At 53.3% G+C, this 23,388-nt stretch overlaps 2 protein-coding genes across 11 annotated transcripts in view; one reads left to right on the forward strand and one right to left on the reverse strand.

The window, feature by feature from the left end:
* Positions 1 to 6,151, reverse strand: part of EXOC3L2 (exocyst complex component 3 like 2) — a 33,561-nt gene extending 27,410 nt beyond the window's left edge. For both annotated transcript variants that reach the window (XR_013409860.1, XM_028839999.2), the window contains exon 1: positions 6,034 to 6,151. The gene's annotated coding sequence lies outside the window, so the exon portion shown is untranslated. The remainder of the gene's footprint in view (positions 1 to 6,033) is intronic.
* Positions 6,152 to 11,438: 5,287 nt separating this feature from the next.
* Positions 11,439 to 23,388, forward strand: part of MARK4 (microtubule affinity regulating kinase 4) — a 53,954-nt gene continuing 42,004 nt past the window's right edge. For 8 of the 9 annotated variants that reach the window (XR_003725155.2, XM_015124257.3, XM_015124255.3 and 5 more), the window contains exons 1-2: positions 11,439 to 11,797; positions 19,499 to 19,699. Coding sequence is in view for 5 of the 9 variants with exons in the window: in XM_015124257.3 (XP_014979743.3) it covers positions 11,747 to 11,797; positions 19,499 to 19,699 (252 nt within the window). In the remaining 4 variants the exon portion in view is untranslated. Of the gene's footprint in view, positions 11,798 to 17,917; positions 18,038 to 19,498; positions 19,700 to 23,388 lie in introns of all 9 variants that reach the window. The other variant, XM_077980323.1, reaches the window with a different exon arrangement.

A 23,388-nucleotide genomic window follows, 5' to 3' on the forward strand; every position in this document is an offset into this window, starting at 1 on the left:
CTGAGTAGCTGGGACTATAGGCACGTGCCACCACACTAGGCTAAGTTTTATATTTTTAGTAGATATGTGGTTTCACCATGTTGACCAGACTGGTCTTGAACTCCTGACATCAGGTGATCCACCTACTTCAGCCTCCCAAAGTGCAGGGATTACAAGCGTGAGCCACCGCTCCTGGCCTGGAATATTCTCTATCTTAAGTTGGTCCTCTTGATCCTCCTACTCCGTGGAGAAACAGGCTCAGAGAGGGGAAGGCTCCCTCCCAAGATGACACAGTCAGCCAAGGACAGAGATGGTATGGGGACCCAGGCCCCACCATCCATCCAGACATCCAGGACAGACTCCTGAGCACCTGCCTACACCCCCTCATCCCCTTCATCTCTCCCATTTGATTAGTACCCTTGTCATCTCTCCCTCATTCATGTCTTCGGCAAAAACTTATTGGGAAATGTCTAGAATAGGCAAAGCCTAAATTTTTTTTTTTTTTTTTTTTTTTGAGACTGGGTCTCACCCTGTCACCCAGGGCTGGAGTGCAATGGCCCCATCATAGCTCACTGCAGTCTGAAACTCCTGGGCTCAAACGATCCTCATGCCTCAGCCTCCTCAGCAGCTGGGACTACAGGTGTGCACCACCATGCCCAACTTTATTTATTTATTTATTGAGACAGGGTCTTGCTATGTTGCCCAGGCTGGTCTCAAACTCCTGGCCTCAAGGGATCTGCCCGCCTCTGCCTCCCAAAGTGCTGGGATTACAGGTGTGAGTCACCTCGCAGGTCTCTAGACAAATCCTTGGAGACAGAAAGGAGACTGACAATTACCTATAGGACTGGAGAGAATCAGGGAATGGGAAGTGACTGCTAATGGATGCAGGGTTTCCTTTTGGGGAAAGGAAGACACTCTGGAACTAGATAAAGGGGACGGTTGGACAACATTGTGAATGCATTAAATGCCACTTAATTGTGTGCTTTTAAATGGCTTGAGGGCAGGTGTGGTGGCTCCTGTGCCTGTAATCCCAGCTCTTTGGGAGGCAGAGGTGGGCGGATCACCTGAGGTCAGGAGTTCGAGACCAGCTTGGCCAGCATGGCGAAACCCTGTCTCTATTAAAAATACAAAAAAAAGGCCGGGCGTGGTGGCTCAAGCCTGTAATCCCAGCACTTTGGGAGGCCGAGGCGGGCGGATCACGAGGCCAGGAGATCGAGACCATCCTATCCTGGCTAACATGGTGAAACCCCGTCTCTACTAAAAATACAAGAAAATTAGCCAGGCGAGGTGGCGGGCACCTGTAGTCCCAGCTACTCGGGAGGCTGAGGCAGGAGAATGGCGTGAACCCGGGGGAACGGAGCTTGCAGTGAGCCGAGATTGCGCCACTGCACTCCAGCCTGGGGCACAGAGCAAGACTCCGTCTCAAAAAAAAAAAAAAAAAAAAAAAAAAAAAAAAAAAAGCCAGGCATGGTGGCAGGCGCCTGTAATCCCAGCTACTCAGGAGGCTGAGGCAGGAGAATTGCTTGAACCCAGGAGGTGGAGGTTGCGGTGAGCTGAGATCGTGCCACCGCATTCCAGCCTGGGAGATAGAGCAAAACTCAGTCTCAAAAAACAAAACAACAAAACAAAAAAATTTACTAGGTATTTGCCATGGGCCCAGCCCTGTGCAGGTGTTAGGGACACAGCGGTGGCCAGGGCAGCCCCAGTCCCTGCCTTCACAGCTTCCTGAGTCCTGCCCATTCCATCTCCTAAGCCTCTCTTCAGTCTGCGCTCCCTCCTTTCACTCCCTTCCCATAGCCCCTACCCCAAGCGGAACCCTTACCCACTTCCCTGCCCTGGCCTCCTCCCTGGTCCCCAGCCTCTAGTCTTAGCACCTCCAGTGCACCTTTCAGGACCTTGAAAAAGCACAGACCTGCTCTTCTCCATCTCTTAAGCCTTCCATGGCTCCCTAGTGACTTCGGGACAAAGCTGAGGCCTGTCACCACAGTCTTCATGCTCTGGCAGCTGCATACCTCACTAGCGCTGTCCCGTAGCCTCCTCCTTACCCCAGGACCCTCCAGGTTTCAGCATCTGCTGGTGCTTCTACATAGACACCTCTTCTCCATGCTCCAGTCAGGACTTCAGGACTCACACTTCAGGACTCAGCCCCATGCCCCCTCCTCCAGGAAGCCCTCCCTGACCCTCAGGCTCCCACAGCCCCTGGGTTCCCACACCTCACCCCTGCCTGCTCTGGGTCGTCCCTGTCTGGGGACAGATCTGTGTCCCTCACTGGACTGCAAACCCCAGGAGGACAGGGCTGGGGCTGTCTCAGTCACCACTGTGTCCCCAGCTCCCAGCACAGGGCAGACACTCAGGGAATGGGTGCTAAACAGGAAATGAAGGAAGGAAAGAGGCAAGACAGTTCATTCCTTGGGTGGAGAGGAGGAGGGTGAGTCAAGCTGGAAGAGGTCACTAGGGAGCAGGCCATACAAGGCTTTAAATTCCTTGATAAGGGACAGACTTTCTTCCAAGAGCCCTGCAGAGCCACAGATGGGTGCTTTTTTTTTTTTTTTTTTTTTGAGACGGAGTCTCGCTCTGTCGCCCAGGCTGGAGTGCAGTGGCCGGATCTCAGCTCACTGCAAGCTCCGCCTCCCGGGTTCACGCCATTCTCCTGCCTCAGCCTCCCGAGTAGCTGGGACTACAGGCGCCCGCCACCTCGCTCAGCTAGTTTTTTGTATTTTTTTAGTAGAGACAGGGTTTCACCGTGTTAGCCAGGATGGTCTCGATCTCCTGACCTCGTGATCCGCCCGTCTCGGCCTCTCAAAGTGCTGGGATTGCAGGCTTGAGCCACCGCGCCCAGCTAGATGGGTGCTTTTTAAAACGATGAAATAGTTCAAACATTCAGAAGAGTACAGAAGACAAGCTTAATAAACACCTCTGGGCCTACCATCCTAGCCACAGCTCACACGATCATTTGTTCTCTTGGTTCAGGTTTTTGTTGTTGCTTTTGTCTTTAGAGACAGGGTCTCACTCTGTTGCCCAGGCTAGAGTACTGTGGCGTGATCATGGCTCACTGCAGCCTCGAACTCCTGGGCTCAAGCGATCCTCCCACCTCAGCCTCCCAAGCAACGGGGACACCCTGCTAATTTTATTTTTTAATTTTTTGTTATAGATGAAGTCTTGCTATATTGTGCATGCTGGTCTGGAACTCCTGCTCCTGGTCTCAAACAATCCTCCCTCCTTCGCCTCCCAAAGTGCTGGAATTATAGGTGTGAGCCACTGCAAACTGGCCTGATTTTTGTTTTAAAGAATAAGCCAGGTGCGGTGGCTCACGCCTGTAATCCCAGTACTTTGGGAGGCCGAAGCGGGTGGATCACCTGAGGTCAGGAGTTCAAGGCAAGTCTGGTCAACATGGTGAAACCCTGTCTCTACTAAAAACATAAAAATTAGCTGGGTGTGGTGGCAGGTGCCTGTAGTCCCAGTTACTTGGGAGGCTGAGGCAGGAGAATTGCTTGAACCTGGGAGGCAGAGGCTGCAATGAGCCCAGACTGTGCCACTGCACTCCAGCCTGGGCAACAGAGCAAAACTCCATCTCAAGAAAAAAAAAAAAAAAGAATGAATTACAAATGCGTGCAGCCTCCTCGCGCCACCTCTCCTGGTCCCACTCGCTCTAGTCTTCTCTTAAGTAACCCAGCATCCAGAATGAACGTACTGTCTATTCATCCAAGTAGATTTTTATCCCATGCTCCATAGACTTGTATCCAGAAATAATATACTGTTTTACACGGTTTCAGACTCTCTATAAATGGTATCATACTATTTGTATCTTGCAACTTGCTTTAAAATTTATTTTTTTGCCCACATTATGAACTTGTGAGATTTATCCATGTCTAGCTATACAGCTCCAGTTCATTTAAGTGCTATGTAATATTCCACTGTATGAATTGCGTAAAGGGTCAGATGTTCACTCGTTCTCCTATTGCTGGACCTGTAGTTTGTTTGTCACCAGGACAGGGTTCTGAGCAGGTCGGGACACGGTCAGGATTATGCAGACGTGTGGGGGTGGACAGGAGGCCTGGAAAGAGGGTGGTGTGCAAAAGGCCTGGGTTGCCTAGGCTGTGGGTAAGAGCACCCCTTTCCATGATGGGGAGGCCCCTTCTTTCCTCCCCCATTTCAACCCCTGAGCTGCTGCTTCTCAACCCTCCGGTTCCTAGAAATGCTCTCGGACCTCCTTCCAGTCTCCATGGGCCCCCACCCTCCAGGAGGCAGTCACCATGACAACCCCTTGCCTGGAGCCCCCAGGGATGTGCAATAGATACCCCCCATGCGCACACATTATTTGCACGCTCATTTCTCTTTTATTTTATTTTATTTTTTTGAGATGGAGTCTCACTCTGTCACCCAGGCTAGAGTGCAATGGCACGATTTCAGCTCGCTGCAACCTCCACCTCTTGGGTTCAAGCGATTTCTCCTGCCTCAGGCTCCCAAGTAGCTGGGATTACAGGTGCCCACCACCACTCCTGGCTAATTTTTGTATTTTTAGTAGAGACAAGGTTTCACCATATTGGCCAGGCTGGTCTCAAACTCCTGACCTTGTGATCCACCCACTTCAGCCTCCCGAAGTGCTGGGATTACAGGCATGAGCCACTGCACTCTGACCTTCTCTTTTATATTTTAGACAGTCTCACTCTGTCGCCCAGGTTGGAGTGCAGTGGCATGGTCTCGGCTCTCTGCAACCTCTGCTTCCCAGGCTCAAGCAATCCTCCCACCTCAACCTCCCGAGTAGCTGGGACTACAAGTGCGAGTCACCACACCTGGCTAATTTTTGTATTTTTAGTAGAGATGAGGTTTCGTCCTGTTGCCTAGGCCGGTCTCCAACTCCTGAGCTCAAGCGATCCACCTGCCTCAGCCTCCCAAAGTGCTGGGATTACAGTCATGAGCCACCACAGCCATCCTCGATTTCTCTTTCATCCTCTGAACTGGCATCCACATGCCTCATCCCAAAATGGCTCCATCATCCCCCCTCCACCCCATAGCTGTCTCCATCTTCCTCTCAAAATTTCAGGCTTGAATTTCCCTCCAATTGAAGTCAACCTTACCCAGACGACGTCTGACTTTCCCCCACCTGGCTTCAATATCGCCCCCAATCTGGATCCAGCATCCCCAAACCTGGCTGCAACATTTTCCCAAAACTGGCTCCGACGTCTTTCCCCTTCCTGGCTCCAACACCCGCCTCTGCAAACGGGTGCTGACATCCTGCCCCTCCAACCCTCTGTCTGCCTCCCAGTGCCCAGCCCCTGACTCACTTCCGAGGCATCCCTCAAGCCCCCAGCCTCTCAGGCCCGCAGGATGTCTTGGCCACCAGAGCTTCCCTCTTTGAGCCCCTCCTCCTCTTCCTCACTGCCAGCCTTTTCCCTGGAGTCCCTAACCTTCTGCAGCGGCCCTGACCTCGGTTTGCAGAATCCATCACCTCTGACGCCAGCGTCTACATTAGAGAACAGTCTTTCTGCATGGCGTGTCCCCAAGCCCAACCCCAACCAGTGCAACCCCAAACCAGTCCTTGACCCCAAACACAATCCTGTCATCAGCCCAGCCCACTGCAAGCTCATCCGCATCTCCAATCCCAACCTGATCTCGTCTCTCCTGCTTGATGTCAATCCCCACCTGGTCCCTGTCTCCCATCTCCGAGACCCCATCTCTTGGGACAGAACACACACTCGATCCGTCCTGGCCTCAGTCTTCCCACCCAGACTCGCAGGACGTTTGACCCAGTGTCGTCTCATCTCTCTTCTCCCTTGGTGGCCAAGGTTTCCAGTGCTCCCTTGCACCCTCTCTGGACCCTTCGAGTCCTCAAATTCTCCCCTGCACCCTCCTCTTGTTCTCATCTCCTTTCTGCCTTCTCGCCGGCACCCCGCTGGGGTCAGGCCCCAGATTCTCTCTTGCCCCCCGGCCCCTGCTGGGTTCAAGGCACAGGTTCTCATCAGCTCTGGTCCAGTGCAACTCAGGGCAACTCTCTTCTCAGAAGGGCTCCCAGTGGGAGGTGGGACCCCTTCCCCCTGTCCCCAGCACACTCACCTCTGTCCTCCTGCCCGTCCTTCTGTTCCCGCTGCTGTCCTGTCCCCAGGCTACTTCAGCCAGGACTGCTGAGAGCTTGGATCTGAGTTGGGGGGGTGCTCGGAGGAGGACAATTTCCTGTCAGGAAACCCCTCCCTCTCTGGGCCAGGGGCGGGAAGGACTCATTATCTGTCTGCCCTTTTAGGCCAGGCTGCGGTTGGGCTGGGAAGGCCGAGGCCCACAGCCGGGCCCCCACCCTCACCCCTGCTCCAGGCCGGAATCCGCCCACGCCTGGATGCTCTTCACGCCTCCCAAGGTGACAACACCATCCTGGGAGCCCCAGGGAGACACCCCAAGCTGGACGCCAGCCCAGAGCTGCTCTCCAGCATGGGCAAGCCCCGAGGACTTGGAATGAGAACTTGGGGGCAGGCAAGCATCTCTCCACAGTTCCCTGCCACAGGCTGAAGACCAGGAGGGAAGTTTTGCTGGGCCCAGGGGCTGGGGAGGGGGACCTATGGAGGAGGGCACTGGGCATGGCTTTGGAACTGTGGTTCTCTTTGTCTAGAAGCTCTTGCACCCAGGTCTGTACATGGGGCCCTCGTTTGCATCATCCCAGTTCCAGCCCCATGGTCTCTTCCTCTGTTCTCCACGGTCCCGTCTCACAGAGGCGTCACTCTGCTTTGTCCATTTATTTTGCTTTTTTTTTTTTTTTCCCCCTGAGACAGAGTCTCGCTCTGTCGCCCAGGCTAGAGTGCAGTGGCGTAATGATAGCTTACTGCAGCCTGGATCTCTCAGACTCAGACAATCCTCCCACCTCAGCCTCCTGAGTAGCTGGGACTACAGGCATGCGCCACCACGCCCAGCTAATGTTTGTATTTTTTGTAGAGACAGGGATCTCACAAGGTTCTCCAGGCTGGTCTCAAACTCCTGGCCTCAATCCATCTTCCTGCCTCGGCTTCCGGCTTCCAAAGTGCTGGGATTAGAGGCGTGAGCCACCGTGCCCAGTCTGTCGATTTCTTTCTTTTTTTTTTTTTTTGAGACGGAGTCTCGCTCTGTCGCCCAGGCTGGAGTGCAGTGGCCGGATCTCAGCTCACTGCAAGCTCTGCCTCCCAGGTTCACGCCATTCTCCTGCCTCAGCCTCCCGAGTAGCTGGGACTACAGGCGCCCGCCACCTCGCCCGGCTAGTTTTTTGTATTTTTTTTAGTAGAGACGAGGTTTCACCGTGTTAACCAGGATGGTCTCGATCTTCTGACCTCGTGATCCGCCCGTCTCGGCCTCCCAAAGTGCTGGGATTACAGGCTTGAGCCACCGCGCCCGGCCTGTCGATTTCTTTATTGCACCTTCTACAATGTGAAATTATCAGATGCAGCTGGATTCCTTGCAGATAAACTCAGCAAAGCTCACTTTGTTGATCCTGTTCATCTTTATAAGCCTAGCTGCGTGCCTGGCCCTCAGCAGTCAAGATTTAAATGAAATTTAAATGAATGCATCGGTGGGGACAGACTGAAGCCGAGGGTTGGAGGTGGGTTTGGAGATGGACTTCCAGCTAGAGTTGGAGATGCCAAGTGAAGTGAGGGCTGGGGCTGGAGCTGGTGCTGGGTGGAGCTGGGTATGAGAGTCAGGGTTACTTTAAAAGACTAGGGCCATGTGTGGTGGGTCATGCCTGTAATCCTAGCACTTTGGGAGGCCAAGGCAGGGGGATTGCTTGAGCCCAGGAGATCAAGACCAGCCTGGTAACATAGCAAGATCCCATCTCTACAAAAAAAAATTTTTTTTTTTAATTAGCCAGGCGTAGTGGCACGCTGTAGTCCTAGCTACTAAGGGAGCTGAAGTGGGAGGATCATTTGATCCCGGGAGGTGGAGGCTGCAGTGAGCCATGATCTCACCACTGTGCTCTAGCCTGGGTGACTGAGAGAGACTGTCTCAAAAATAAAAAAAAAAACCTTTTTTTTTTTTTCCAATAATAAAACTAGGCTGGTTGCAGTGGCTCATGCCTGTAATCCCAGCACTTTGGGAGGCCAAGGCGGCTGGATCACTTGAGGTCAGAAGTTTGAGACCAGCCTGGCCAACCTGATGAAACCCCATCTCTACTAAAAATCCCAGCACTTTGGGAGGCCGAGGCAGGCGGATCACGAGGTCAGGAGATCGAGACCATCCTGGCTAACATGCACCACTGCACTCCAGCCTGGGCAACTGAACGAGACTCTGTCTCAAAAAAATTTTTTTAAAATTTTCTTGAAATACAATTCACATACCTAAGATTCGCCCTTTTTTTTTTTTTTTTTTTTTTTTTTTTTTTTTTTTTGAGACGGAGTCTGGCTGTGTCTCCCAGGCTGGAGTGCAGTGGCGTGATCTCGGCTCACTGCAAGCTCCGCCTGCCGGGTTCACGCCATTCTCCCGCCTCAGCCTCCCAAGTAGCTGAGACTACAGGTGCCCGCTACCACGCCCGGCTAGTTTTCTGTATTTTTAGTAGAGACGGGGTTTCACCATGTTAGCCAGGATAGTCTCGATCTCCTGACCTCGTGATCCACCCGCCTCGGCCTCCCAAAGTGCTGGGATTACAGGCTTGAGCCACCGCGCCCGGCCAGATTCGCCCTTTTCAAAGAGAGTCCGGTAGGTTTTAGTATATTCACAAGGCTGCAGCAAGCGTCACCACTATCTAATTCCAGAACATTCTCATCACCCCAAAAAGAAACCTGGTAGCCATCAGCGGTCACTTCTCATTCCCCCTCTGGCAACCCCTGGCAACCATTAATCTACTTTCTGTCTATGGATTGGCCAACTCTGAATATTTCATATGAATGGAAGCATACAATAAGTGATCTTTTGCGTCTGACTTCTTTCGCTAAACATGCTGTTTTCAAGGTTCATCCACTTTGCAGCCTCCCTCTCAGTAAGCCTCAGTCCAGCATCTGGGAAATCGGGTGGGGACGCTGTTGGGAAAGGGAGGGCAGGGGTGGACCCTGGTGTGTGTGGGGCGCGTGTAGGGAGGTGATCGGCTGCCCCCGTGTGGTGCATGGTAGAACTGCAGCTCTCAGCGCCAATGCAGGGAAGAGGTTGGCGGCGCTCAGCCCCTCTAGCCCACCCCCAAGACCCCCACTTTCACCCTGCAGCGTCCCTGGGATCACAATACTTCTAGAACACTACCCTGGAACTCCTCCCTCTCTGCCACTGTCCCTGAGACTCCTCGGGCCATATTTGCCAAATAGTAATAATAATGTTCCCACATACGAATTTTGAATCTGGCCCCCTGTGAAGCACTTTACTCACAAATTCTCATTTATTTGTTAGTAGTAACAAATTAAAATAACAAATAAATATAAACAAATTGACAAATAAAAATAGTAGCAGCCTGAGGTTGCTGCTATTATTATTTGGAGACAGGAAACCACAGTGGTTGAGAGAGGGTCCAAGTTTGGGAACTTGGGAGCACTTGGATTCAAATCGTAGCCCTGCCGCTAATTTGCCGTGTGACCTTCAACGTGCGACATTTCTCCCTTCCTTGGGTCTCTGCTTCCTCATCTGTAAATGGGATTGATAAAGATGCTCCCTACCTCCTGGGGTGGCAGAAAGGAGAAAGTGCTCAGAGCCTGGTATAAGCGCAGCTGCCATGAGTCTGTGGTGTTCATTGTATGAAGCAGTGCTGTGCTGCTGACTGTTTCACAACCAGCTTTTGGCTGAGTGCAGGGTAATCCCAGCACTCAGACCCAAGCGGGAGGATTGCTTGAGCCTGAGAGTTGGGGATCAGCCTGGGCAATATGGCTACAAAAAATTAGCTGGGCGTGATGATGATGCACACCTGTAGTCCCAGCGACTCGGTGGGGCTGAGCTGGGAGGATTGCTTGAGCCCGGGATGTCCAGGCTGCAGTGAGCCATAATCGCACCACTGCACTCTAGCCTGGGTGATGCAGTGAGACCCTGTCTCAAAAACAAAACATAGCAAAGCAAAACAAAACACCCCCAGCTCTCTGCAGGTGGGGGTGGGGAGCCCTAATTTATAGCATTTGCCAATTTCCATGGTGTAAATACTCCCACCATGGCTAATTTCAAGCTACCAAGGTGATGTCACAAGGCATTTTTGTCCCCCATTATATAGTACTTTTACTGTGCAGCTACAATAGACGTAAGTAACCTCAAGATCACAGATAATGGCAAATGTAGTAAGATAATTAGGACGTGATGAGTATGTATTACCTGGACTTTTAATATAATTTAATTGTATGTTTGCATAATTTAATTTTTAATAATGGCTGTGTTTAACAACCAGTTCCAAAATTCCTGAGACATAACAATCAGCTTGCTCCAGCCAGATCCAGCACACTGCTGTTTTAGAAGGGAAAACTGAGGGTCAGGAAAGTGGCCCTCAGATAGACGAAGGCAGGGCACAGACCCCTTCCCAAAACCGTGTGACTCCCAGGCCAAGACTATGTAATGCCCGTTTTTCTTGTGGATGGTCCCCACAGCGCTGTGTGGCCTCCGAGAGGCCTTTGTCCTCTCTGGTCTCAGTCTGCCCGCATGGGGAGTGGCCGTGCCCTGCAGGCGAATACCTGCACAGGGTTCCTTCGCACCTGCCAGTGAGCAACACACGGATTCTTCCTCTCACTTTACAAACTGGGAAAGTGAAGCCCAGAAAGGGCAAGTACTTGCCCTGGGTCATACAGGTGGACAGAGATGGTCCCCAGCTGGGGTGCAGAGGAGAGGATACTGCAGCCCCAACCTGGGGGTCTGGAGCTTTGTGGGTTGGTGGAGGCGGCCTGACTAGGGAGGTCGCTGAGCCCTCAGCATTGGCCAAGCCCTGCACACCATCCCCTTGACCCACCCCACCCTTAGGCCTCCGAGGGAAGAGCTTCCCCTGCCCCCCCGCCAACTGGGGAGAGAATGGACGGGGGGCGGGGGAGGGACAATGTGGGCAGCGCCTCTGGGGGCTTCTCTGGCTCAGTCCCTTTATCTCCATCTCTTCACAGATCTCTGCGTCTTTGTATCTCTTTGTCTCTCCCTGTGTGTGTGTGTGGGGGGGTCTCTCTTAGTCTTTGTCCCTCTGCGTCTCTGGGTCTCTCTGTCTCCGTGTCCCTGTATCTCTCCCTCTCTGTCCTCTGGCTCTCCGTTCATCTCCTTGCGCCTCTCTCTCCACCCTTTTGTAACTCGTCTCTCTCTCTTTGTGTCTCTTTATCTCTACGCCTCTCGATCTCTCTCTCTGCGTCTCTGGCGCTCTGCCCCGGTCTCTCTCTCCCCTTCTCTCCTCTCCAGTGCGCCTCTTCTTCTGGGCGAGAACACGCTCCCCGCCGGCGCGCCCAGACCCGCCTCCGCCCCCGGCGCCCCGGACCAGCCCGGGCCTGCGCCTTTAAGGGCCGGCGGCGGGGGGCGGGGTCCCGGTGCCCCGCCCTGCCCGCCCCTCCCCCTGACGTCCCTTCCTCCCTACCCAGCCCCTCCACCGCCTCCCTCCGCCGCCGCCTGGGCCGGCTCCGCGCCCCCTCCGCGGCCCCCGCCCGCCCGCCTGCCCGCCCGCCGCCCCCATGGCGCCCGGGGTCCCCGCTGCACGGGGCCACTAGGACCCTCGGGGTCCCTTCCCCTCCCCCGCCCTGTCCTCTCTCCCGCGGCGCGGACCCGGGCGTTCTCGGCGCCCAGCTTTTGAGCTCGCGTCCCCAGGCCGGCAGGGGGGGGAGGGGAAGAGAGGGGACCCTGGGACCCCCGCCCCCCCCACCCGGCCGCCCCTGCCCCCCGGGACCCGGAGAAGATGTCTTCGCGGACGGTGCTGGCCCCGGGCAACGATCGGAACTCGGACACGGTGAGTGGGGCCCGGCCCCTTGGGGAGCCCTGACTGGGTCCAGCCGCCAAACCCTTCGCCCCGCTGTGCCCCTCGCCCCGCGAGCCCCTACCCTCGTTTCCTGGGCTCGACCCTACTCGTCGCCTCTCGACCCCTCCCGGACTTCCAGGCCTCTCGGCCCTCCCCACCTTTTCCAGCCCAGCCCGACCCCTGGGGGCGCCCCTCTCTCGGGACCCCTCTCTTGTCCCCGTGCAGAACGCTTCCGCTCGGGTCTGTTCCCTCCAGGAAGCCCCCTCCCCTGCTTCCAGGAGCCCCTCCCTTCCCTCGCGCGTGCTAAGCCCTTTCCCCTCCAGGCTGTCCGCGTCCGACACCTCGCCCCCTCCCGGATTTGCAGGGCCCCTGACCCCCCAAGGCCCGGCCCTGGCTCTCCCAGCGGGGCCTGGCCCTGTCCTGCCTCTGGCTCCGGCCTTCCCTATCTGGGGCTTGGTGCCGGCTCTCCAGGAGCCCCTCTCCTCTCATTCCCAGTCCTCTGCCCCTCCAGGACGCACCCGGGGCGCCTGTGGGCAGCCCCTGGCAGGAAGCTGGTTTCCACCTCTCCTGGGCCCCGGCCCTTTTCTGCCGCCTTCAAGGTCTCTCCTGTCCCAGGCCTGGTCCCCATCTTCCAAGCAGCCCTGTCCCTAGATCCCAGCACTCCGGGGCCCCCAGAAGCCACCTGGACCCTTTCTGGTCTCTTCCTCTCCCAGGAAGCCTTGGCCTCCAACTTCCAGGCCCCCACCTCACCCAGGCTCGTATTTCTAGGCCCTGGACCAGTCTGACTCCAGGCCTCATCCGCCCTCTATCAACTTCTCAGCGTCAGGCAAGCCCCTTCCCCAACCCCCAACCTCTCCACCCATGCTAGGCCAAACTTAGGCCCCTTCCCCACAAACCACCGTCCTTTCTCCTGCCCCAGGGCCTCCCCCTTCCTTGCTGGGGGTCTGGCCTCCCAAGGAAGCCCCCTCCTCAGCTTCAGAGGCCTTCCTCAGCTACAGGGCCTGGCCCCAGATCCTTCTTCCAGAAAACTCCCAGACCTGAAGCCTCTCATCTTGCCCTGGCTTCAAGCCCCTCATCTTGCCCTGGCTTCAAGCCCTTTTCCCTTGGGGTCAATCTGTTGGAAGCCTTCTCCCCAAATTTCTAGACCCTTTGACCTCCCCCAGGGCTCAGCCTTTATTCGTCTGTGCTGCTCCTTGCCCAAGAAACCCCTACCCCATACTTCCAGGTCCCCCAGACCCTTCTCTAGTTTCAAGGACTGCTCCTAGAAACCCCCTTCTCTGATTCCTAGGAGCTTCCCAAGATCCAGGGATTCCTGGCCTCTGACTTCCACTGCCCCAATGGCTTTGTCACTTTCCACCATTCCCAGGCGCCCCCTGCCTCTACACTGTTTCCCAGAGAGTCCCAGGGAGGCCCCTCCCCATCTCCTGTGTCTCTGATCACTCTGATCACTTCCAAAGACCTGCCCACCACCCAATCCTAGACGTCTCCCCAGCTGGGATCTTTGTGTCTTTCTCCAAATCTTTCTGCCAGGTCCCTGTTCCCCTTCCCCCTGTTTCCCTCACCTCTGACAGACCGCCCCCCCCACGCACACACACCATCAGAGATTTGTATCTGTCCCTTCCTCATCTTGCAGATCCCTCCCTCACAGAGACCACCCCCCTCATCACTACGGGCCAGAACTCCAATTTGGAGTCTAATGAAATGCCTACTACCTCTGTTCCTTGGTCACTGCAATCTACAGTGAGGTGCCAGGGGCTCCACAGTCCTGGGTTCCAATGCTGGCATGGCCAGCTGGTTTGCCTTGTGTCCTCAGAAAACCAGTTCTCCCTTTCTGAGCCTCAGTTTCCTGCCCTGGAAAATAGGGGTGACCGCTTGAGTGCCTCCTTGGCTTACTCGATTCAGGCAAAGCCTGGCACCTAGGAAGCACTCCACAAATGCCAGCTGCTATTGTGGCTGTGGGTATGAGTCAGACGGCCCGTGGATTCTCAGCTCAGGGCTGTTATTAGTTGTTGAGTGAGGCTGCAGATTCACTCCCAGCTTGCAGCCTCAGTTTCCTTATCTCTAAATCGGGTTGCTGATGGCCCTCCGCTGTTAGGGATGTTTGCAGGAGCCAATGACGTGATGTGACTAAGGTGCACAGGGCCTGGCATGTGTCGTGGCTGTTGTGGTTATTAGTACTAGTTTAATTGTTCAGATAAACTTGGGTTCATATCCTGTTTCTGTCCCTCCCTAGCTGTGTGACCTCGGGCAAGTAACCTCACCTCTCTGAGCCTTGGTTTCCTTGTCTGTTAAGTGGAACGCCTGATGACGACTTGCTGTTCCCTGGGTTGTTAAGATGCGTGCATGGTGCGGATTTGAGGATGGCTAATCCCCTTTTCTCTCCTCCAACTCTTGTCACTAAGACCTGCCTGTCAGTCCTGATGGGGAGTCACCTGCCTGCCTCTGGAATACGAGGTTGCAGCCCCCTCTCCTGTTACCTGGTTACCATGGCTACAGCCACATAGGGTCATGCTCCCCCACCCCAAGTTCCAGGGCCCCCCACCAGGGGGCCAGCCTCCCCAGGTTCCCTAGCAACAGGCCCGGGTGTTGGGGCGCCAGCCGGGCGAGAGGGAGCCAGGCCAGGTGGTGGTGCAGGCCAATTTTAGCTCCCACCCCCGGCCCCCAGGGGCTTTGTCACCCACTGCCCCAGCTGCCCCTCGCAGGGGTCCCTCAGCCATGCTGCCTTCAGCGTGGTGCCATCCCACCTCCAGCTGGCTGCCGTGGTGCCACCTGATGGGGGTTCTTCTCCAGGTCCTTATCTCGGTGGGGATCCGGAGGCCTTATCTCCAGGATCTCCACCTGCCTCCCTGGTCTCTGCTGGGAGGAAGCCTGGAGCAGTGGGGAAGCCTGGCTCAGCACTCAGGAGGAATCAGCAGGCTGGGGTTCGCATCCCAGCACTCTGCTCCATCTGCCCTGTGACCTTGGGGGAGGGACTCCCCCTGCCTGAGCCTGGGGGTCCCCATCTGGAGACTGCAGATCATAATTGGACCCACATTGGAGGCCAGGGTGAGGGCACGGCAGGCAGTGGCAGACGCATGGTTAGAGCCCCGGCTGTGGTGGTTGGAACTGCCCAGCTGTGGGGAGATTGTCTTTCTGCCCCTGTGAATGGACTGTGTGACCTTCACATAGCATCTTCTCTCTCCAAGGCTCAGTTTCTCTGCTGGAACGTGGAGTCGCTCACTGGGTTACTGCAGGAATCAAGTGTAGGCGAGTTGCCTGTTTACACAGGACTTGGTCCATAGCGTGAGCTGCTTTGTAGAAATGGTTCATGACCCAGCGTGGTAGCTCACACCTATAATCCCAGCACTTTGGGAGACCCAGGCGGGAGGATGGCTTGAGCCTGGGAGCTGAAGACTAGCCCGGGCAACATAGCAAGACTCCATCTCTACAAAAAAATTTGAAAATTGGCTGTGTGTCGTGGGGCACTCCTGTGGTCTCAGTTACTTGGGAGCCTGAGGTGGGAGGATCTGCTTGAACCCAGGCAGTTGAGGCTGCATTGAGCCTTGATTGCACCGCTGCACTTCAGCCTGGGCAACAGAGCAAGACCCTGTCTCAAAAAAAAAAAAAAAAAGGTTCAGGTGTGAGAGGCAGTGTGGTGTTGTGACAGAGAAGAGCATCAAGACTGGTGGAAACTACTGGGCATGGTGGCTCACCCCGGTAATCCCAGCACTTTGGGAGGCTGAGGCAGACGGATCACTTGAGGTCAGGAGTTCAAGACCAGCCTGGCCAACATGGTGAAACCCCGTCTTTACTAAAAATACTAAAATTAGCCGGGCGTGGTGGCGGGCACCTGTAATACTCGGGAGGCTGAGGGAGGAGAATTGCTTGAACCTGGGAGGTGGAGGTTGCAGTGAGTTGAGATCATGCCACTGCACTCCAGCCTGGGCAACAAGAGTGAAGCCCCATCAAAAAAAAAAAAAAAAAAAAAAAGACTAGCGGAAACTGTTTGGGTTCAGATCTTGGGTCGGGGCCTCAGTTTCCCCACCTGTAAAGTGGAGATGATAGTGTGGTAATGGCCTCATGTTGCATCAATGACCAGCATTAATTAAATGTTAGTTGTTGCTATCAAGTGGCCCGGCAGTGCCCTTCTCAGAGACTTGGGACACCAGCCCATCAGCCTCCTGGACTTTCTTCCTCCCCTCCTGTTGCCCTCCGGCTTCCCACTCCCAGCTAGAAGGGCACAGGCAGAACTGCCTTGGCAGGGGGCCTCAGGCACCCTGAGTCCCAGCCCTGAAAGGGAGACACAGTCCCTGGGGCTTCCAATCAGGCCAGGGCAGCTTGGAGCCGGCAGGTGACCTGTGGGGGAGAGAGGCGGGGAGGGGCGGGACAGTAGGAACAGAACATCGGGAGGAGAGAAGCCATGGTGTGGGAGACAGCAAGTCAGGGGCTGCTCAAACCCTGGGTGTTTCAGGGGGTAGCAGAAGCAACAATGTTTCCCATGGAAGGAGGATAACAGGGATTCAGCCAGGTCTCAGGGCCAGTGAAAGACTTGGTTATACCGCGCGGGGGTGTTGTCTCACGCTTGTAATCCCAGCACTTTGGGAGGCCAAGGTGGGTGGATCACCTGAGGTCAGGAGTTCAAGACCAACCCGGCCAACATGATGAAACTCCGTTCCTACTAAAAATACAAACTTAGCCAGGCATGGTGGCACATGCCTGTAATCCCAGCTACTCAGGAAGGCTGAGGCAGGAGAATCACTTGAACCCAGGAGGTGGAGGTTGCAGTGAGCCAAATCCCGCCACTGTACTCCAGCCTGGGCAACAAGAGCGAAACTCTGTCCAAAAAAACCAAACAAACAAAAAGACTTGGTTACAATGTTTGGAGTCCAATCTGGGGCAACAGTGATTGGGATAAAATGTTCGGGGCATTCCACTGGGAATCAAATGTTGCCATTTGGGTTTGAAGTAGAATTTGGTGGCTGGAGAGGGGACGGTCGATGGGTCAAATAGCATGTCAGAACCAGTGGTGGTGGAGGAGGAGCCTCGAGTCCAGATTGAGGTCAGTGTTGATTGGGGTTGAGGGCAGTCTCATTTAGAGCAAAATATCATAGAGGTGATCCAGGCTCCAGGACAGGCATATCCTGCTTTTTCGCACTGCCTTATCAAACTTCACAGATACTGTGTTTTCTACGAATTGAAGGTTTCTGACTACCCCGTGTTGAGCAAGCCTGTAGCCTCCATTTTTCCAGTAGCCTGTGCACCATTCATGTCTCTGTCACATTTTGATAATTCACACAATATTTCAAACTTTTTCATTATTATTATAATAGCTGTTATGGTGATCTGTGATCAGTGATGTTTTTTCTTTTTTCTTTTTTTTTTTTTTTTTTGAGACGGAGTCTTGCTGTGTCGCCCAGGCTGGAGTGCAGTGGCCAGATCTCAGCTCACTGCAAGCTCCGCCTCCCGGGTTCACGCCATTCTCCTGCCTCAGCCTCCTGAGTAGCTGGGACTACAGGCACCCACCACCTCGCCCGGCTAGTTTTTTGTATTTTTTTAGTAGAGACGGGGTTTCACCGTGTTAGCCAGGATGGTCTTGATCTCCTGACCTCCTGATCCGCCCGTCTCGACCTCCCAAAGTGCTGGGATTACAGGCTTGAGCCACCGCGCCCGGCCTTTTTTTTTTTTTTTTTTTTTTAAAGAGACAGGGTCTTGCTCTGTTGCCCAGGCTGGAGTGCAGTGCCGTAATCATAGCTCACTGCAGCCTCGACCTCCTGGGGCTCCAGCGATCTTCCCATCTCAGCCCCCTGAGTAGCCAGGACTATAGGCACATGCCACCATGTCTAGCTAGTTTTCTTTTTTTTTTAGTTTTTCTAGAGATGGACATATCACTTCATTGCTGAGGCTGGTCTCAAACTCCCTGGCTTCAAGCAATCCTCCCACCTCGTCAATGATTTTTTTTATTGTGATTCACTGAAGGTTCAGATGATTGTTAGCATCTTTTAACAATAAGGTATTATAAAATTAAAGTATGTACATTGTTTTTATAGCTGTAATGCTATTATTGCACACTCAGTAGACTACAGTATGGTGTAAACACATTTTTTCTTTCTTTCTTTCTTTTTTTTTTTTGAGATGGAGTCCCACTCTGTCGCCCAGACGAGTGCAGTGGCACGATCTCAGCTCACTGCAACCTCCACCTCCCTGGTTCAAGTGATTCTCCTGCCTCAGCCTCCTGAGTAGCTGGGATTCCAGGTGTGCATCACCACATCCGGCTAAGTTTTGTATTTTTAGTAGAGACGGGGTTTCCGCATGTTGGCCAGGCTAGTCTCAAACTCCTGACCTCAGGTGATCCACCTGCCTTGGCCTCCCAAAGTGCTGGGATTACAGACGTGAGCCACCCCTCCTGGCCCATAATTTTTTTTTTTTTTTTTTGAGACAGAGTCTCGCTCTGTTGCCCAGGCTGGAGTGCAGTGGTGCCATCTCGGCTCACTGCAAGCTCCGCCTCCCGGGTTCACGCCATTCTCCTGCCTCAGCCTCCTGAGTAGCTGGGACTACAGGTGCAAGCTGCCACGCCTGGCTAGTTTTTTGTATTTTTAGTAGAGACGGGGTTTCACCGTGTTAGCCAGGATGGTCTCAATCTCCTGACCTCATGATCTGTCTGCCTCGGCCTCTCAAACTGCTGGGGTTACAGGCGTGAGCCACCGTGCCTGGACTTTTTTTTTTTTTTTAGACCAAGTCTCAGTCTGTCACCCAGACCGGAGCGCAGTAGAGAGATCTTGGCTCACTACAACCTCCACCTCCCGGGTTCAAGCGATTCTCCTGCCTCAGCCTCCTGAGTAGCTGGGACTACAGGTGTCTGCCACCATGCCTGGCTAATTTTTGTATTTTTTTTAGTAGAGATGGGGTTTCACCATATTGGCCAAGTTGGTCTCGAACTCCTGACCTCGTGATCCACCCACCTCGGCCTCCCAAAGTGCTGGGATTACAGGCGTGAGCCACTGCTCCAGGCTGTCTGGCCCATAATTTTTATATGCACTGGGGATCCAAAAGATTTATGTGCATTGCTTTTTTGCAATATATGCTTTATTATGGTAGTCTGGAACCAAACTTGCAATATCTCTGAGGTATGTATGTAATTAGAAAAGGAGGTTGGGGCTGGATGCAGTGGCTCATATCTGTAATCCGTACGGCTGAGGCAGGTGGATCACGTGAGTCAGGAGTTTGAGACCGGCCTAGTCAACATGGTGAAACCTCGTCTCTACTAAAAATACAGAAATTAGCCAGGCATGATAGTGCACGCCTGTAATCCCAGCTACTCGGGAGGCTGAGGCAGGAGAATGGCTTGAACCCGGAGGCGGAGGTTGCAGTGAGCTGAGATTGTGCCACTGCACTCCAGCCTGGGTGACAGAGCAAGACTCCATCCCAAGAAAAAAAAAAAAAAAGATAAAGTTGGTAGTAGTCAGACTGCAGTGAGGGTTGAAGAAGGGGTCTGATGCCTGGGGTCCTGGATGTTGCAGATTTGGGGGACACGGGAGCTTTTGTTCCTGGAGGCATCTTTTTGTAGAGAAAGATGAAGGATGCTTGGCTGTCTGTGACCTGAGGTTGAAAAGGGCCACAAAGGGGTCGGTAGCCAGACCTCAAGTTAACTGCACCAGCCTACGGGTGCCACGGAAGGTGGGATTGGATAGCTCATGCTGCGTCTCCCCCGCCCAGCATGGCACCTTGGGCAGTGGCCGCTCCTCGGACAAAGGCCCGTCCTGGTCCAGCCGCTCACTGGGTGCCCGTTGCCGGAACTCCATCGCCTCCTGTCCCGAGGAGCAGCCCCATGTGGGCAACTACCGCCTGCTGAGGACCATCGGGAAGGGCAACTTTGCCAAAGTCAAGCTGGCTCGGCACATCCTCACTGGTCGGGAGGTGAGTATGGGCACAGGGTGGGGCTCGGGGCACTTTCCCGCGGGACCAGGTCTTCGGGGTACGTTGATAGAGGTCGGGATCGGCCCTGGGTTTGCTTTACGGCCTCAGGTAAGTTCCCGACTCTCTATGGGACAGGTCACAATATCCCCGATGTTCCCAGAACCACCCCCGTGGGAAAAGAGAACCCATTTCAGGTATCCCTGAAATTGCCGGGAGATCTCAGATCACAGGCAGTCCAATGTGTGCATTGCTAAGGATGCATGCGGCTTTTGTAGATAAACCTGAGCTGTGGCTGGATGCGTTGGCTCACACCTGTAATCCCAGCACTTTGAGAGGCCAAGGTAGGAGGATTGCTTGAGCTCAGGAGTTTGAGACCAGACTGGGCAACATAGCAAGACTTTGTCTCTACTGAAAAATAAATAAAATTTTAAAAAAATTAGCTGGGTGCAGTGATGCGTGCCTGTGGTCCCAGCTACTTGGGAGCCTGAGGCCGGAGGATCACTTGAGCTCAGGAGTTTGAAGCTGCGGTGAGGTGTGACCTCACCACTGCACTCCAGCCTGGGTAACAGAGTGAGACCTTATCTCAAAAAATAAAAATAAAAGAGGGCTGGGCACGGTGGCTCACGCCTGTAATCCCAGTACTTTGGGAAGCTGAGGCAGGTGGATTGCTTGAGGTCAGGAGTTTAAGACCAGCCTGACCAACATGGTGAAACCCTGTCTCTACTAAAAATACAAAAATTAGCTGGGCGTGGTGGCGCATGCCTATAATCCCAGCACTTTGGGAGACCGAGACGGGTGGATCACCTGAGATCAGGAGTTCAAGACCAGCCTGGCTAACATGGTAAAACCCTGTCTCTACTAAAAATATAAAGATTAGCTGGGCGTGATGGCAGGCCCCTCTAATCTCAGCTACTTGGGAGACTGAGGCAGGAGAATTGCTTGAGCCCAGGAGGCAGAGGCAGAAGTTTCAATGAGCCAAGATGGCGCCACTGTATTCCAGCCTGGGCAACAAGAGTGAGACTCTGTCTCAAAAAAAAAAAAAAAAAAAAAATTGGCCAGGTGCAGTGGCTCATGCCTATAAACCCAGCACTTTGGGAGGCTGAGGCAGGTGGATCACCTGAGGTCAGGAGTTCAAGACCAGCCTGGCCAACATGGCAAAACCCCATCTTTACTAAAAAAAAAAAAAAAAATACAAAAATTAGCCAGGCGCGGTGGTGCGTGCCTGTAATCCCAACTACCTGGGAGGCTGAGGCAGGAGAATCACTGGAACCCAGGAGGCGGAGGCCGCAGTGAGCTGAGATTATGCCTCTGCACTCCAGCCTGAGTGACAGAGCAAGACTCCATCTCAAAAATAAATAGTAAATAAATTAAAAATGAAAAGTAAAGTTAAATAAACCTGAGCTGCCTGTCTGTTTTAAGGGTAAACTTTGGTTCCTTGAAATCTTCCTGTGATCTGGAGAACACAGCAGGTTTATTTATGTTGTATTCTCAGTTACACACAGCCTCACTCTCCCCACCTCCTCTTTCAGAGCAGGCATCTGTGCTGAGTATGGCGACATTGCGAAAAGGGCCCACACAGGCTTTGCAGCCTAGATACGAGGTCTCTAACTCACTTAGAGGAAAAAGAATGGTGGATGATTTCATGATTTCCCCACCCCTCCTTCAGTTTTAGAGAAATGATTGGAATGAATTATCCTGCCTTGGATGGACTCTCTCCTTCCCTCACACTGTCTACACCATACACGCAAAAGACACCAAGCCCCGATGGTCTTACGGGCAAATTCTACCGGATGTTCACATTTTATGCCAGTTCTTCCAGAGACTAAAGAAAGAACTTCACTGCCCGATAGGTTTTTAGGTGCCAGTTTGTCCTTAAGAGCAAAACCAGACAAGAAACAAAATTACTGGCCAGTCTGGTGAACATAGGTACAAAAATCTTATACAAAATATTAACAAACAGAACCTGGCAAATCAATTAAAGAAAACTGTGTGATGATGAAGCTGGCTTTATCTTAGGAATGCAAAGTTCTTTTCCCTTTGACAATTTATTCATGTACTTCACCACATTCTCAGATTAAAGGAGAGAAACCATATGATCGTCTCAATACTGGCATAAAAAGTGTTTGATAAAATTTTTAAAAACCCATTCGTGAGAATATGAGGAAAGCTAAGGGGCCCCCTCTTCCATGAAGAACACATGGTTCCCTGTATGTGGATCTGGTTCCAGGGGTTTCTGAGAGGGACCTGGCCCCATCTCTGTTTTAAAAATAAAATGAAAGTTTCACTGCAGACCGGGTGCGGTGGTTCATGCCTGTATTCCCAGCACTTTCGGAGGCTGAGGTGGGCGGATCACCTGAGGACGGGAGTTCAAGACCAGCTTGGCCAGGCCGGGCGCGGTGGCTCAAGCCTGTAATCCCAGCACTTTGGGAGGCCGAGACAGGCGGATCACAAGGTCAGGAGATCGAGACCATCCTGGCTAACACGGTGAAACCCCGTCTCTACTAAAAAATACAAAAAACTAGCCGGGTGAGGCGGCGGGCGCCTGTAGTCCCAGCTACTCGGGAGGCTGAGGCAGGAGAATGGCCTGAACCTGGGAGGCGGAGCTTGCAGTGAGCTGAGATCCGGCCACTGCACTCCAGCCTGGGCGACAGAGCAAGACTCCGTCTCAAAAAAAAAAAAAAAAAAAAAAAGACCAGCTTGGCCAACATGGAGAAACCCTGTCTCTACTAAAAATACAAAATTAGCTGTGTGTGGTGACGCATGCCTGGAATCCCAGCTACTCGGGAGGCTGAGGCAGGAAAATCCCTTGAGCCCGGGAGGTGGAGGTTGCTGTGAGCCAAGATGGCACCATTGTGCTCCAGCCTGAGCAACAAGAGGGAAACTCTATCTCAAAAAAAAAAAAAAAGTTTCACTGCAAAAGAAGTATAAGGAGAGTTCAGTGACATTCTGATTTCCTTCCCATGATGTATCTCAAAGCTGTTTTAAAAGTTGTGTTTAAAAGGTAGATTCCATCGTGCTGCGTAAATTCAAATCTGGCCCACAACTTACTACAGTTTACTATCCATATAACTTTGGCCAAGTGACTCAACAGCTCTGTGCCTCAGTTTCTCTGTTGGTAAAATGAGGATAATCCTGTTAGCCAAGTGTTGGTGGCACGTGCCTGTGGTCCCAGCTACTTGGGAGGCTGAGGTGGGAGGATCGCTTGAGCCCAGGAGATCAAGGTTGCAGTGAGCTATGATGACACCACTGTAACACCACTGTACTCTAGCCTGGGCAACAGAGCAAGACTCTGCCTCCAAACAAACAAAAGAGGGGGTGGGTGTGGAGAATGGGAGGGATAATCCTAGCACTTACCTCACAGGTGGTTGTGAGGATTAAGAGTTCTCATTAGTAAAGCACATAGGCCTGGTAGAGTGAGGACTTAGTACGTGTTAGCCAGTTGTTATTTATTCCACTGTCCTTTTGTTCAAAACAAAGATGTGATGGGCGAGTGATCTGCGGTGCCCTTACAAAGGGATCCCCTCAAGGTCTTGGCCATGCCCACATCCCCTCAGGCAGCTCTGGAGCGTCAGCCAGGCCCTGCTGTGGAATAAGGATATTTCTCTGCAGAAGTGAGGGTGGCAGTGGAGACAGTGAGGACAGCTTGTGCAAAGGCCCTGAGTCCCCAAGTTCCCCATCCACTGGGTATG

The sequence above is a fragment of the Macaca mulatta genome, chromosome 19, assembly GCF_049350105.2.
Source record: "Macaca mulatta isolate MMU2019108-1 chromosome 19, T2T-MMU8v2.0, whole genome shotgun sequence".
In the NCBI taxonomy this organism is placed as follows: domain Eukaryota; kingdom Metazoa; phylum Chordata; class Mammalia; order Primates; family Cercopithecidae; genus Macaca; species Macaca mulatta.